Source organism: Oncorhynchus masou, chromosome 13 (assembly GCF_036934945.1).
Source record: "Oncorhynchus masou masou isolate Uvic2021 chromosome 13, UVic_Omas_1.1, whole genome shotgun sequence".
Lineage (NCBI taxonomy): Eukaryota > Metazoa > Chordata > Actinopteri > Salmoniformes > Salmonidae > Oncorhynchus > Oncorhynchus masou.
In genome coordinates, this window is record NC_088224.1 from 13,436,707 (window position 1) to 13,450,268 (window position 13,562).

A 13,562-nucleotide genomic window follows, 5' to 3' on the forward strand; every position below is an offset into this window, starting at 1 on the left:
AGGGGAAAGGAGGAGGACTACTGTCTGTCAGAGGACCAGGGGAAAGGAGGAGGACTACTGTCTGTCAGAGGACCAGGGGAAAGAGGAGGACTACTGTCTGTCAGAGGACCAGGGGAAAGAGGAGGACTACTGTCTGTCAGAGGACCAGGGGAAAGGAGGAGGACTACTGTCTGTCAGAGGACCAGGGGAAAGAGGAGGACTACTGTCTGTCAGAGGACCAGGGGAAAGGAGGAGGACTACTGTCTGTGAGAGGACCAGGGGAAAGGAGGAGGACTACTGTCTGTGAGAGGACCAGGGGAAAGGAGGAGGACTACTGTCTGTGAGAGGACCAGGGGAAAGGAGGAGGACTACTGTCTGTGAGAGGACCAGGGGAAAGGAGGAGGACTACTGTCTGTGAGAGGACCAGGGGAAAGAGGAGGACTACTGTCTGTCAGAGGACCAGGGGAAGGAGAAGGACCACTGTCTGTGAGAGGATCAGGGGAAGGAGGAGGACCACTGTCTGTGAGAGGACCAGGGGAAAGGAGGAGGACTACTGTCTGTGAGAGGACCAGGGGAAAGGAGGAGGACTACTGTCTGTCAGAGGACCAGGGGAAGGAGAAGGACCACTGTCTGTGAGAGGATCAGGGGAAGGAGAAGGACCACTGTCTGTGAGAGGAGCAGGGGAAAGGAGGAGGACTACTGTCTGTGAGAGGACCAGGGGAAAGGAGGAGGACTACTGTCTGTGAGAGGAGCAGGGGAAGGAGAAGGACCACTGTCTGTGAGAGGACCAGGGGAAGGAGAAGGACCACTGTCTGTGAGAGGACCAGGGGAAGGACCACTGTCTGTGAGAGGAGCAGGGGAAGGAGAAGGACCACTGTCTGTGAGAGGAGCAGGGGAAGGAGAAGGACCACTGTCTGTGAGAGGAGCAGGGGAAGGAGAAGGACCACTGTCTGTGAGAGGAGCAGGGGAAGGAGGAGGGATAGTGTGTTGGTTTCCTGATGTCACTAGGTTAAGAGGCTCCTTTTAGTTTAGGTGTAGGGAGGATCCTTGCAGACTAGGGTCTGTTTCTTACCTGTCCTAGTCAGACAACTAGTCAAAACAACACGTTGTGAGACATACTATTGAGCCTGAGAAAAAACAAGAACGATGATTCAAAATGATTCATGTTTGAAACATAAGTTTCAGATGTCAAATTGATACAGAAGTCAGACTAAAACACATCTCATTGTGTAATACAAGTCTGTGTAATATAATATAAATGTTTGTGGTTTGAGTAGGAAGAACAATTTCAGTGATTGTATTGTGCCTACTGTATGACCCTACTCCCAGTAATCAGCGCATGAAACTAAGGATGAAACTGAGGAACACAACAGGAAGTGGTTGGTGGTGATGGAAGTGGTTGGTGGTGATGGAAGTGGTTGGTGGTGATGGAAGTGGTTGGTGGTGATGGAAGTGGTTGGTGGTGATGGAAGTGGTTGGTGGTGATGCGCTGGGAAAATCGGCAGGTGTCATTACTTGTTTAAGAGGCAGTAAAAAAATCTCTGGAACCAAAAGCGCCTCTGGCCAAGTCTCCTGCTGTAACACCACACTGACACCAAGGAGGCTGACGCCACACTGACACCATCACTGTCCTAGCAGCAGCGGAATGCAGCACTGTGACAGACCTGGGTTCAAATACTACTTGAAATCATTTAAAATGCTTTAGCTGTGCTTGATTGAGCTTGCCTGTTCCAATGGAACCAGTAGAAAAGTCCCAAAAGTTCAAACCCCGCCCACCTGACACTTCAGGCAGATGAAAGCAAACACACAAAGTATTTGAAAGATTTCAAATAGTATTTGAACCCAGGTCTGGAATGTGACGTATGTTACTAGGATACGGGCAACATGAGTCTTGTGTTGTTGTTGTCACGCAATGCCTCGACTACAGAACACATATTTGAGGTTTACTACCATGACAGTCATGATCTGAGTGTGTGAAGGTACGTGGGATGTCCTAGACTGGGGAGAGTGAACATTTTAGTGGGGTTGAATAGGAAATACCGGCAGCACCTACTTGATCTACCGAGAATACTGCAGGGTGTTTATAGTACTGGGAAATCATAAAACAGATATATGTAGTGCTACCAGTTTGTTGAACAGGAACTGAATGGTGTCGGATGTCAGCTCTACTTTGAAACTCCACGTCATGACGGTCACCTTCCTTTGAGGCTGACAGTGAGCCTTAAGGGTTTACCTGGGGTGTAGAGCAGAACATCTACCGCCTGGGGGCTAGTCCGGTCCAGAGACGGGTTGATCTTGTGTTTCAGGGTCTCTGACGTGGTTTTGGGAACCATCATTGGCACTGCTCAGGATGGACAGACAAGTCAGAGGTCAAACTTTGAATTGAACATCTCCTGAGAAGCAAAAAGATGTTATATGAACATGCACTTTCTGCTAATCATTTCAATAACCTTCTGCATAGATTTTGGTTGATTTAAAAACATTTTTTTTTTTTACCAAGTTTATTTTAGTCATGCTAAAAGATGAACTTTGGCATACCTTCCAGTTTCATTCTGTCAAAGTGTGCTAACTTGGTTGCTGCAAAAATGGCCTTTTGTGACTGCAGACAGCCAACCACTGCATCCATCAACAGGGCGTTGGTCAGAGCTTGCTGCATATACTGGGGGTCCTGAGAGAGACAAAGTGAGAGAGAGACAAAGCGAGAGAGAGAGACAAAGCGAGAGAGAGAGAGACAAAGCGAGAGAGAGAGACAAAGCGAGAGAGAGAGAAAGCGAGAGAGAGAGACAAAGCGAGAGAGAGAGACAAAGCGAGAGAGAGAGAGAAAGCGAGAGAGAGAGAGAAAGCGAGAGAGAGAGAGAAAGCGAGAGAGAGAGAGAAAGCGAGAGAGAGAGAGAAAGCGAGAGAGACCATTTTTATTAAAGTATTTAAAAACAAACAAATAAATTTAAAATAAAAAAATTACATTCAACTTATTTCATCAACAAAAAATAGTTTCCCCTCCTCCACAAAACATACCGCTCCTTCATAAGCCCAAACAATGGGAGATCTTTTACAGCCGAGAAGAACAAGAATTCAAAATCCACTTTGACTAATCCTTTAAAACCACATCTTACATCCTGCCCATATCCTGTGTCTATTTTATGTTTCCTACTCAGAAAAATTGACATCTTAGCTTGCTCCAAAATAACATTTAACAATTGACATTATCTTTTCTGTTGCTTACTATATTGAAACCCCAAAATAAGAACAGTGTCATTGAAAATCTCCCCTACAGCTGTAAACAAAGAGTCTAGTATTTCAAATAGAGGCTTTATCCTCTCACACTCCAAACAGTTAAAAATTGTTTCTCTTATGTTACAAAAGGGACATCATCTCCAACATCTGAATTAATGACAGATACAAAAGCATTAACTCCAATGATGCCATGCAACACCCTCCAATGGTGCCATGCAACACCCTCCAATGGTGCCATGCAACACCCTCCAATGGTGCCATGCAACACCCTCCAATGGTGCCATGCAACACCCTCCAATGGTGCCATGCAACACCCTCCAATGGTGCCATGCAACACCCTCCAATGGTGCCATGCAACACCCTCCAATGATGCCATGCAACACCCTCCAATGATGCCATGCAACACCCTCCAATGATGCCATGCAACACCCTCCAATGATGCCATGCAACACCCTCCAATGATGCCATGCAACACCCTCCATTACATATCACCAGTCCCCTTTAGTAACGGTGGCTTGTACAGTGCTCTCCATGCTGGCTTTACCTTGTCATCAACACCCTCCATTACATACCACCAGCCCCCTGTACAGTGTTCTCCATGCTGGCTTTACCTTGTCATCAACACCCCCCATTACATATCACCAGTCCCCTTTAGTAACGGTGGATTGTACAGTGCTCTCCATGCTGGCTTTACCTTGTCATCAACACCCTCCATTACATATCACCAGTCCCCTGTACAGTGCTCTCCATGCTGGCTTTACCTTGTCATCAACACCCTCCATTACATATCACCAGTCCCCTTTAGTAACGGTGGCTTGTACAGTGCTCTCCATGCTGGCTTTACCTTGTCATCAACACCCTCCATTACATATCACCAGCCCCCTGTACAGTGCTCTCCATGCTGGCTTTACCTTGTCATCAACACCCTCCATTACATATCACCAGTCCCCTTTAGTAACGGTGGCTTGTACAGTGTTCTCCATGCTGGCTTTACCTTGTCATCAACACCCTCCATTACATATCACCAGTCCCCTTTAGTAACAGTGGCTTGTACAGTGTTCTCCATGCTGGCTTTACCTTGTCATCAACACCCTCCATTACATATCACCAGTCCCCTTTAGTAACGGTGGCTTGTACAGTGTTCTCCATGCTGGCTTTACCTTGTCATCAACACCCTCCATTACATATCACCAGTCCCCTTTAGTAACAGTGGCTTGTACAGTGTTCTCCATGCTGGCTTTACCTTGTCATCAACACCCTCCATTACATATCACCAGTCCCCTTTAGTAACAGTGGCTTGTACAGTGTTCTCCATGCTGGCTTTACCTTGTCATCAACATCCCCCATTACATATCACCAGTCCCCTTTAGTAACGGTGGATTGTACAGTGCTCTCCATGCTGGCTTTACCTTGTCATCAACACCCTCCATTACATATCACCAGTCCCCTTTAGTAACGGTGGCTTGTACAGTGCTCTCCATGCTGGCTTTACCTTGTCATCAACACCCTCCATTACATATCACCAGTCCCCTTTAGTAACGGTGGCTTGTACAGTGCTCTCCATGCTGGCTTTACCTTGTCATCAACACCCTCCATTACATACCACCAGCCCCCTGTACAGTGCTCTCCATGCTGGCTTTACCTTGTCATCAACACCCTCCATTACATATCACCAGTCCCCTTTAGTAACGGTGGCTTGTACAGTGCTCTCCATGCTGGCTTTACCTTGTCATCAACACCCTCCATTACATACCACCAGCCCCCTGTACAGTGCTCTCCATGCTGGCTTTACCTTGTCATCAACACCCTCCATTACATATCACCAGTCCCCTTTAGTAACGGTGGCTTGTACAGTGCTCTCCATGCTGGCTTTACCTTGTCATCAACACCCTCCATTACATATCACCAGTCCCCTTTAGTAACGGTGGCTTGTACAGTGCTCTCCATGCTGGCTTTACCTTGTCATCAACACCCTCCATTACATATCACCAGTCCCCTTTAGTAACGGTGGCTTGTACAGTGCTCTCCATGCTGGCTTTACCTTGTCATCAACACCCTCCATTACATATCACCAGTCCCCTTTAGTAACGGTGGCTTGTACAGTGCTCTCCATGCTGGCTTTACCTTGTCATCAACACCCTCCATTACATATCACCAGTCCCCTTTAGTAACGGTGGCTTGTACAGTGTTCTCCATGCTGGCTTTACCTTGTCATCAAGGTCCAGTTTCACCCTCCAAGGAGTGTCTTTTCTATTTTTCAATGTATCTTAATTTAAAACCTTGACACACCCCCTATATTCAGTACAAAAATAAAGCCTTCTTTAAACCTAAATCCCCCTACCCTGCCTGTAATACCAGACCTGCCACCCCTCTCCAAACCACATTTTCCAGTCCATAAAGCAAACTTTGAATAAACTGGAACTGGAAAGCACCAGCCCTACTAACAGGATGTACAAAAACGCTTTTGACAAATACAATACACTTTGTAGAACCCAATGATATTTATCCCCCAACCACATTATTAACAACCACTGCCATCTCATCCTACCTTCCACCATATCAACTCACCCATTCCAATTTTTTCCATTGTCCCCTCATCCCCTTGGTACACTCCAAGATACTTGAAACCTCCCTTACACTATTCCAGCCCCCCTGGCAAAGCCATGATCCCTCCAGACCATTTCCCAATCTGTAAAGCACACGTTTCCCAATTTACCTTTGCAGGAGGAGATTCCCTGAAACCTATTTATTTTTATTTTTTACATTTCAACTTTGTTTAACCAGGTAGGCCAGTTGAGAACACCTTTGTTTAACCAGGTAGGCCAGTTGAGAACAAGTTCTTATTTACAACTGCGACCTGGTCAAGATAATGCAAAGCAGTGTGACAAAACATCAGAGTTACAGATGGAATAAACAAGAGTACAGTCAATAACAATAGAAAAATCTATATAAAGTGTGTGCAAATGGAGTAAGGAGGTAAGGAAATAAATAGGCCAATAGTAGCGAAGTAATTACAATTTAGCAGATTAACACTGGAGTGATATGTGCAAGTAGAAATACTGGTGTGCAAAAGAGCAGAAAAACAAAAACAAATATGGGGATGAGGTAGGTAGTTGGATGGGCTATTTACAGATGGGCTGTAAACAGCTGCAGCGATCGGTGAGCTGCTCTGACTGCCGATGCTTAAAGTTAGTGAGCGAGAAATTAGTCTCCACTTCAGCGATTTTTGAAATTCATTCCAGTCATTGGCAGCAGTGAACTGGAAGGAAAGGTGGCCAAAGGAGGTGTTGGCTTTTGGGGATGATCAGTGAGATATACAGTGCCTTGTGAAAGTATTCGGCCCCCTTGAACTTTGCGACCTTTTGCCACATTTCAGGCTTCAAACATAAAGATATAAAACTATTTTTTTGTGAAGAATCAACAACAAGTGGGACACAATCATGAAGTGGAATGACATTTATTGGATATTTCAAACTTTTTTAACAAATCAAAAACTGAAAAATTGGCCGTGCAAAATAATTCAGCCCCTTTACTTTCAGTGCAGCAAACTCTCTCCAGAAGTTCAGTGAGGATCTCTGAATGATCCAATATTGACCTAAATGACTAATGATGATAAATACAATCCACCTGTGTGTAATCAAGTCTCCGTATAAATGCACCTGCACTGTGATAGTCTCAGAGGTCCGTTAAAAGCACAGCGAGCATCATGAAGAACAAGGAACACACCAGGCAGGTCCGAGATACTGTTGTGAAGAAGTTTAAAGTCGGATTTTGATACAAAAAGATTTCCCAAGCTTTAAACATCCCAAGGAGCACTGTGCAAGAGATAATATTGAAATGGAAGGAGTATCAGACCACTGCAAATCTACCAAGACCTGGCCGTCCCTCTAAACTTTCAGCTCATACAAGGAGAAGACTGATCACAGATGCAGCCAAGAGGCCCATGATCACTCTGGATGAACTGCAGATATCTACAGCTGAGGTGGGAGACTCTGTCCATAGGACAACAATCAGTCGTATATTGCACAAATCCGGCCTTTATGGAAGAGTGGCAAGAAGAAAGCCATTTCTTAAAGATATCCATAAAAAGTGTCGTTTAAAGTTTGCCACAAGCCACCTGGGAGACACACCAAACATGTGGAAGAAGGTGCTCTGGTCAGATGAAACCAAAATTGAACTTTTTGGCAACAATGCAAAACGTTATGTTTGGCGTAAAAGCAACACAGCACATCACCCTGAACACACCATACCCACTGTCAAACATGGTGGTGGCAGGATCATGGTTTGGGCCTGCTTTTCTTCAGCAGGGACAGGGAAGATGGTTAAAATTGATGGGAAGATGGATGGAGCCAAATACAGGACCATTCTGGAAGAAAACCTGATGGAGTCTGCAAAAGACCTGAGACTGGGACGGAGATTTGTCTTCCAACAAGACAATGATCCAAAACATAAAGCAAAATCTACAATGGAATGGTTCAAAAATAAACATATCCAGGTGTTAGAATGGCCAAGTCAAAGTCCAGACCTGAATCCAATCGAGAATCTGTGGAGTGGAAAGAACTGAAAACTGCTGTTCACAAATGCTCTCCATCCAACCTCACTGAGCTCGAGCTGTTTTACAAGGAGGAATGGGAAAAAATTTCAGTCTCTCGATGTGCAAAACTGATAGAGACATACCCCAAGCGACTTACAGCTGTAATCGCAGCAAAAGGTGGTGCTACAAAGTATTAACTTAAGGGGGCTGAATAATTTTGCACACCCGATTTTTCAGTTTTTGATTTGTTAAAAAAAAGTTTGAAATATCCAATTAATGTCATTCCACTTCATGATTGTGTCCCACTTGTTGTTGATTCTTCACAAAAAAATACAGTTTTATATCTTTATGTTTGAAGCCTGAAATGTGGCAAAAGGTCGCAAAGTTCAAGGGGGCCGAATACTTTCGCAAGGCACTGTACCTGCTGGAGCGGATGCTACGTGTGGGTGTTTTTATGGTGACCAGTGAAGCGAGATAAGGCGGAGCTTTACCAAGCAAAGACTTATAGATGATCTGGAGCCAGTGGGTCTGGCGACGAATATGTAGCGAGGGCCAGCCAACGAGAGCATACAGGTCGCAGTGGTGGGTAGTTTATGGGGCTTTGGTGACAAAATGGATGGCACTGTAATAGACTGCATCCAGTTTGCTGAGTAGAGTGTTGGAGGCTATTTTATAAATGACATCGCCGAAGTCAAGAATCGGTAGGATAGTCAGTTTTACGAGGGTATGTTTGGCAACGTGAGTGGAGGCTTTGTTGCAAAATAGGAAGCTGATTCTAGATTTAATTTTGGACTGGAGATGCTTAATATGAGTCTGGAAAGAGAGTTTACAGTCTAGCCAAACACCTAGGTATTTGTAGTTGTCCACATATTGTTGTAGTTGTCCACATATGTCAGAACCGTCCAGGGTGGTGATGCTAGCCCAGCGGGCAGGTGCAGGCAGCACCCTGTTGAAGAGCATGCATTTAGTTTTACTAGCATTTAAGAGCAGTTGGAGGCCACGGAAGTAGTGTTGTATGGCATTGAAGCTCATTTGGAGGTTTGTGTCCAAAGAAGTGCCAGATGTATACAGAATGGTGTCGTCTGCGTATACGTGGATCAAGGAATCACCCGCAGCAAGAGCAACATTGATATATACAGGGAAAAGGGTCAGCCCGAGAATTGAACCCTCTGGTACCCCCAATAGAGACTTCCAGAGGTCTGGACAACAGGCACACCGATTTGACACACTGAACTCTATCTGAGAAGTAGTTGGTGATCCAGGAAAGGCAGTCATTTGAGAAACCAAGGCTGTTGAGTCTGCCGATAAGAATATGGTGAATGACAGAGTCGAAAGCCTTGGCTAGGTCGATGAAGACGGCTGCACAGTACGGTCTTATCGATGGCGGTTATGAACTATTAAGAATCAAACTATCCACATCCGCTCGATTTTTCACCAAAATAACTACATCATCAGCATATGCTGAGAGACGAATAGGAGGAATATCCTCTGAAAGGAACACCCCTTCAATGTGACTTCTATTTCTTTTAACGTTACGTAACGCAATCAACACTGCTAGCTAGCCAGCTAGCCCCTGAATAGCAGCACTGTAGAAACTATTACACTCGACGGAACGACTTGATTAGTGTAGTGTCAACATCGCAGCCACTGCCAGCTAGCCTACAAAGTCAACAACGCAGCCACTGCCAGCTAGCCTACTCCAGCAGTACTGTATCATTTCAATCATTTTAGTCAATAAGATTCTTGCTACGTAAGCTTAACTTTCTGAACATTCGAGACGTGTAGTCCACTTGTCATTCCAATCTCCTTTGCATTAGCGTAGCCTCTTCTGTAGCCTGTCAACTATGTGTCTATCTATCCCTGTTCTCTCCTCTCTGCACAGACCATACAAACGCTCCACACCGCGTGGCCGCGGCCACCCTAATCTGGTGTTCCCAGCGCGCACGACCCACGTGGAGTTCCAGGTCTCCGGTAGCCTCTGGAACTGCCGATCTGCGGCCAACAAGGCAGAGTTCATCTCAGCCTATGCCTCCCTCCAGTCCCTCGACTTCTTGGCACTGACGGAAACATGGATCACCACAGATAACACTGCTACTCCTACTGCTCTCTCTTCGTCCGCCCACGTGTTCTCGCACACCCGCTTCTGGTCAGCGGGGTGGTGGCACCGGGATCCTCATCTCTCCCAAGTGGTCATTCTCTCTTTCTCCCCTTACCCATCTGTCTATCGCCTCCTTTGAATTCCATGCTGTCACAGTTACCAGCCCTTTCAAGCTTAACATCCTTATCATTTATCGCCCTCCAGGTTCCCTCGGAGAGTTCATCAATGAGCTTGATGCCTTGATAAGCTCCTTTCCTGAGGACGGCTCACCTCTCACAGTCCTGGGCGACTTTAACCTCCCCACGTCTAACTTTGACTCATTCCTCTCTGCCTCCTTCTTTCCACTCCTCTCCTCTTTTGACCTCACCCTCTCACCTTCCCCCCTACTCACAAGGCAGGCAATACGCTCGACCTCATCTTTACTAGATGCTGTTCTTCCACTAACCTCATTGCAACTCCCCTCCAAGTCTCCGACCACTACCTTGTATCCTTTTCCCTCTCGCTCTCATCCAACACTTCCCACACTGCCCCTACTCGGATGGTATCGCGCCGTCCCAACCTTCGCACTCTCTCCCCCGCTACTCTCTCCTCTTCCATCCTATCATCTCTTCCCTCTGCTCATACCTTCTCCAACCTATCTCCTGATTCTGCCTCCTCAACCCTCCTCTCTTCCCTTTCTGCATCCTTTGACTCTCTATGTCCCCTATCCTCCAGGCCGGCTCGGTCCTCCCCTCCCGCTCCGTGGCTCGACGACTCATTGCGAGCTCACAGAACAGAGCTCCGGGCAGCCGAGCGGAAATGGAGGAAAACTCGCCTCCCTGCGGACCTGGCATCCTTTCACTCCCTCCTCTCTACATTTTCCTCCTCTGTCTCTGCTGCTAAAGCCACTTTCTACCACTCTAAATTCCAAGCATCTGCCTCTAACCCTAGGAAGCTCTTTGCCACCTTCTCCTCCCTCCTGAATCCTCCTCCTCCCCCCTCCTCCCTCTCTTCAGATGACTTCGTCAACCATTTTGAAAAGAAGGTCGACGACATCCGATCCTCGTTTGCTAAGTCAAACGACACCGCTGGTTCTGCTCACACTGCCCTACCCTGTGCTCTGACCTCTTTCTCCCCTCTCTCTCCAGATGAAATCTCGCTTCTTGTGACGGCCGGCCGCCCAACAACCTGCCCGCTTGACCCTATCCCCTCCTCTCTTCTCCAGACCATTTCCGGAGACCTTCTCCCTTACCTCACCTCGCTCATCAACTCATCCCTGACCGCTGGCTACGTCCCTTCCGTCTTCAAGAGAGCGAGAGTTGCACCCCTTCTGAAAAAACCTACACTCGATCCCTCCGATGTCAACAACTACAGACCAGTATCCCTTCTTTCTTTTCTCTCCAAAACTCTTGAACGTGCTGTCCTTGGCCAGCTCTCCCGCTATCTCTCTCAGAATGACCTTCTTGATCCGAATCAGTCAGGTTTCAAGACTAGTCATTCAACTGAGACTGCTCTTCTCTGTATCACGGAGGCGCTCCGCACTGCTAAAGCTAACTCTCTCTCCTCTGCTCTCATCCTTCTAGACCTATCGATACTGCCTTCGATACTGTGAACCATCAGATCCTCCTCTCCACCCTCTCCGAGTTGGGCATCTCCGGTGCGGCCCACGCTTGGATTGCGTCCTACCTGACAGGTCGCTCCTACCAGGTGGCGTGGCGAGAATCTGTCTCCTCGCCTACGCGCTCTCACCACTGGTGTCCCCCAGGGCTCTGTTCTAGGCCCTCTCCTATTCTCGCTATACACCAAGTCACTTGGCTCTGTCATAACCTCACATGGTCTCTCCTATCATTGCTATGCAGACGACACACAATTAATCTTCTCCTTTCCCCCTTCTGATGACCAGGTGGCGAATCGCATCTCTGCATGTCTGGCAGACATATCAGTGTGGATGACGGATCACCACCTCAAGCTGAACCTCGGCAAGACGGAGCTGCTCTTCCTCCCGGGGAAGGACTGCCCGTTTCATGATCTCGCCATCACGGTTGACAACTCCATTGTGTCCTCCTCCCAGAGCGCCAAGAACCTTGGTGTGATCCTGGACAACACCCTGTCGTTCTCAACCAACATCATGGCGGTGGCCCGTTCCTGTAGGTTCATGCTCTACAACATCCGCAGAGTACGACCCTGCCTCACACAGGAAGCGGCACAGGTCCTAATCCAGGCACTTGTCATCTCCCGTCTGGATTACTGCAACTCGCTGTTGGCTGGGCTCCCTGCCTGTGCCATTAAACCCCTATAACTCATCCAGAACGCCGCAGCCCGTCTGGTGTTCAACCTTCCCAAGTTCTCTCACGTCACCCCGCTCCTCCGCTCTCTCCACTGGCTTCCAGTTGAAGCTCGCATCCGCTACAAGACCATGGTGCTTGCCTACGGAGCTGTGAGGGGAACGGCACCGCAGTACCTCCAGGCTCTGATCAGGCCCTACACCCAAACAAGGGCACTGCGTTCATCCACCTCTGGCCTGCTCGCCTCCCTACCACTGAGGAAGTACAGTTCCCGCTCAGCCCAGTCAAAACTGTTCGCTGCTCTGGCCCCCAATGGTGGAACAAACTCCCTCACGACGCCAGGACAGCGGAGTCAATCACCACCTTCCGGAGACACCTGAAACCCCACCTCTTCAAGGAATACCTAGGATAGGATAAGTAGTCCTTCTCACCCCCCCCTTAAATGATTTAGATGCACTATTGTAAAGTGGCTGTTCCACTGGATGTCAGAAGGTGAATTCACCAATTTGTAAGTCGCTCTGGATAAGAGCGTCTGCTAAATGACTTAAATGTAAATGTAAATGTATTTAGTCGTGGCTCTATAGCGATGGCATACAACATTCCAGACAATGAATACCCCTGCCTAATTCCTCTACACACCTTAAAAGGAGCACTCAAGCCACCGTTAAATTTCAATACACTTCCAATGTCACCATATATCAACCTGATAATGGCAATAAAACCAGAGCTGAAACCAAAAGCCTCAAAAGTGCGCCATAGACCAGCATCCAACCCAAAAGCCCTAGAGACGTCCAAAAAGTCCCGAATCAGGGAAATGTTATCCCCTATCTGCCTGCTGGGAACACAGTAGGACTGGTCCATGTGTATGACTTGCCCCATCACCTCCCTCAGCCTGTTGGACAAAGCCTTGGACAGGATCTTATCATCAGTGCACATTAAGGCCACCGGCCTCCAGCTTTTTGGCAGTAGGCTGAGGACAGCCCTTCTGCAGCTTATCAGTAGTAACCCTCCGGTCAAACTATCATTAACTACTGCTAGCCAACCGCAACATAGCCCTTCCTCTTTCCATGCAGTGTATAGCTCCTGCAAAGACAATGGTTGCTCTAGTTCAACCTGAGCTTCTGCAAAGACAATGGTTGTTCTAGTTCAACCTGAGCTTCTGCAAAGACAATGGTTGTTCTAGTTCAACCTGAGCTCCTGCAAAGACAATGGTGGTTCTAGTTCAACCTGAGCTTCTGCAAAGACAATGGTGGTTCTAGTTCAACCTGAGCTTCTGTAAAGACAATGGTTGTTCTAGTTCAACCTGAGCTCCTGCAAAGACAATGGTGGTTCTAGTTCAACCTGAGCTTCTGTAAAGACAATGGTTGTTCTAGTTCAACCTGAGCTCCTGCAAAGACAATGGTTGTTCTAGTTCAACCTGAGCTTCTGTAAAGACAATGGTTGTTCTAGTTCA

At 47.3% G+C, this 13,562-nt stretch overlaps 1 protein-coding gene across 2 annotated transcripts in view; it reads right to left on the reverse strand.

Moving 5' to 3' along the window:
• Positions 1 to 13,562, reverse strand: part of LOC135551754 (DENN domain-containing protein 3-like) — a 72,311-nt gene that overhangs the window by 10,159 nt on the left and 48,590 nt on the right. For both annotated transcript variants that reach the window (XM_064982966.1, XM_064982965.1), the window contains 2 exons: positions 2,518 to 2,647; positions 2,213 to 2,320 (listed from right to left, as the gene is read on the reverse strand). In XM_064982966.1, coding sequence (XP_064839038.1) covers positions 2,213 to 2,320; positions 2,518 to 2,647 — 238 coding nt within the window. The remainder of the gene's footprint in view (positions 1 to 2,212; positions 2,321 to 2,517; positions 2,648 to 13,562) is intronic.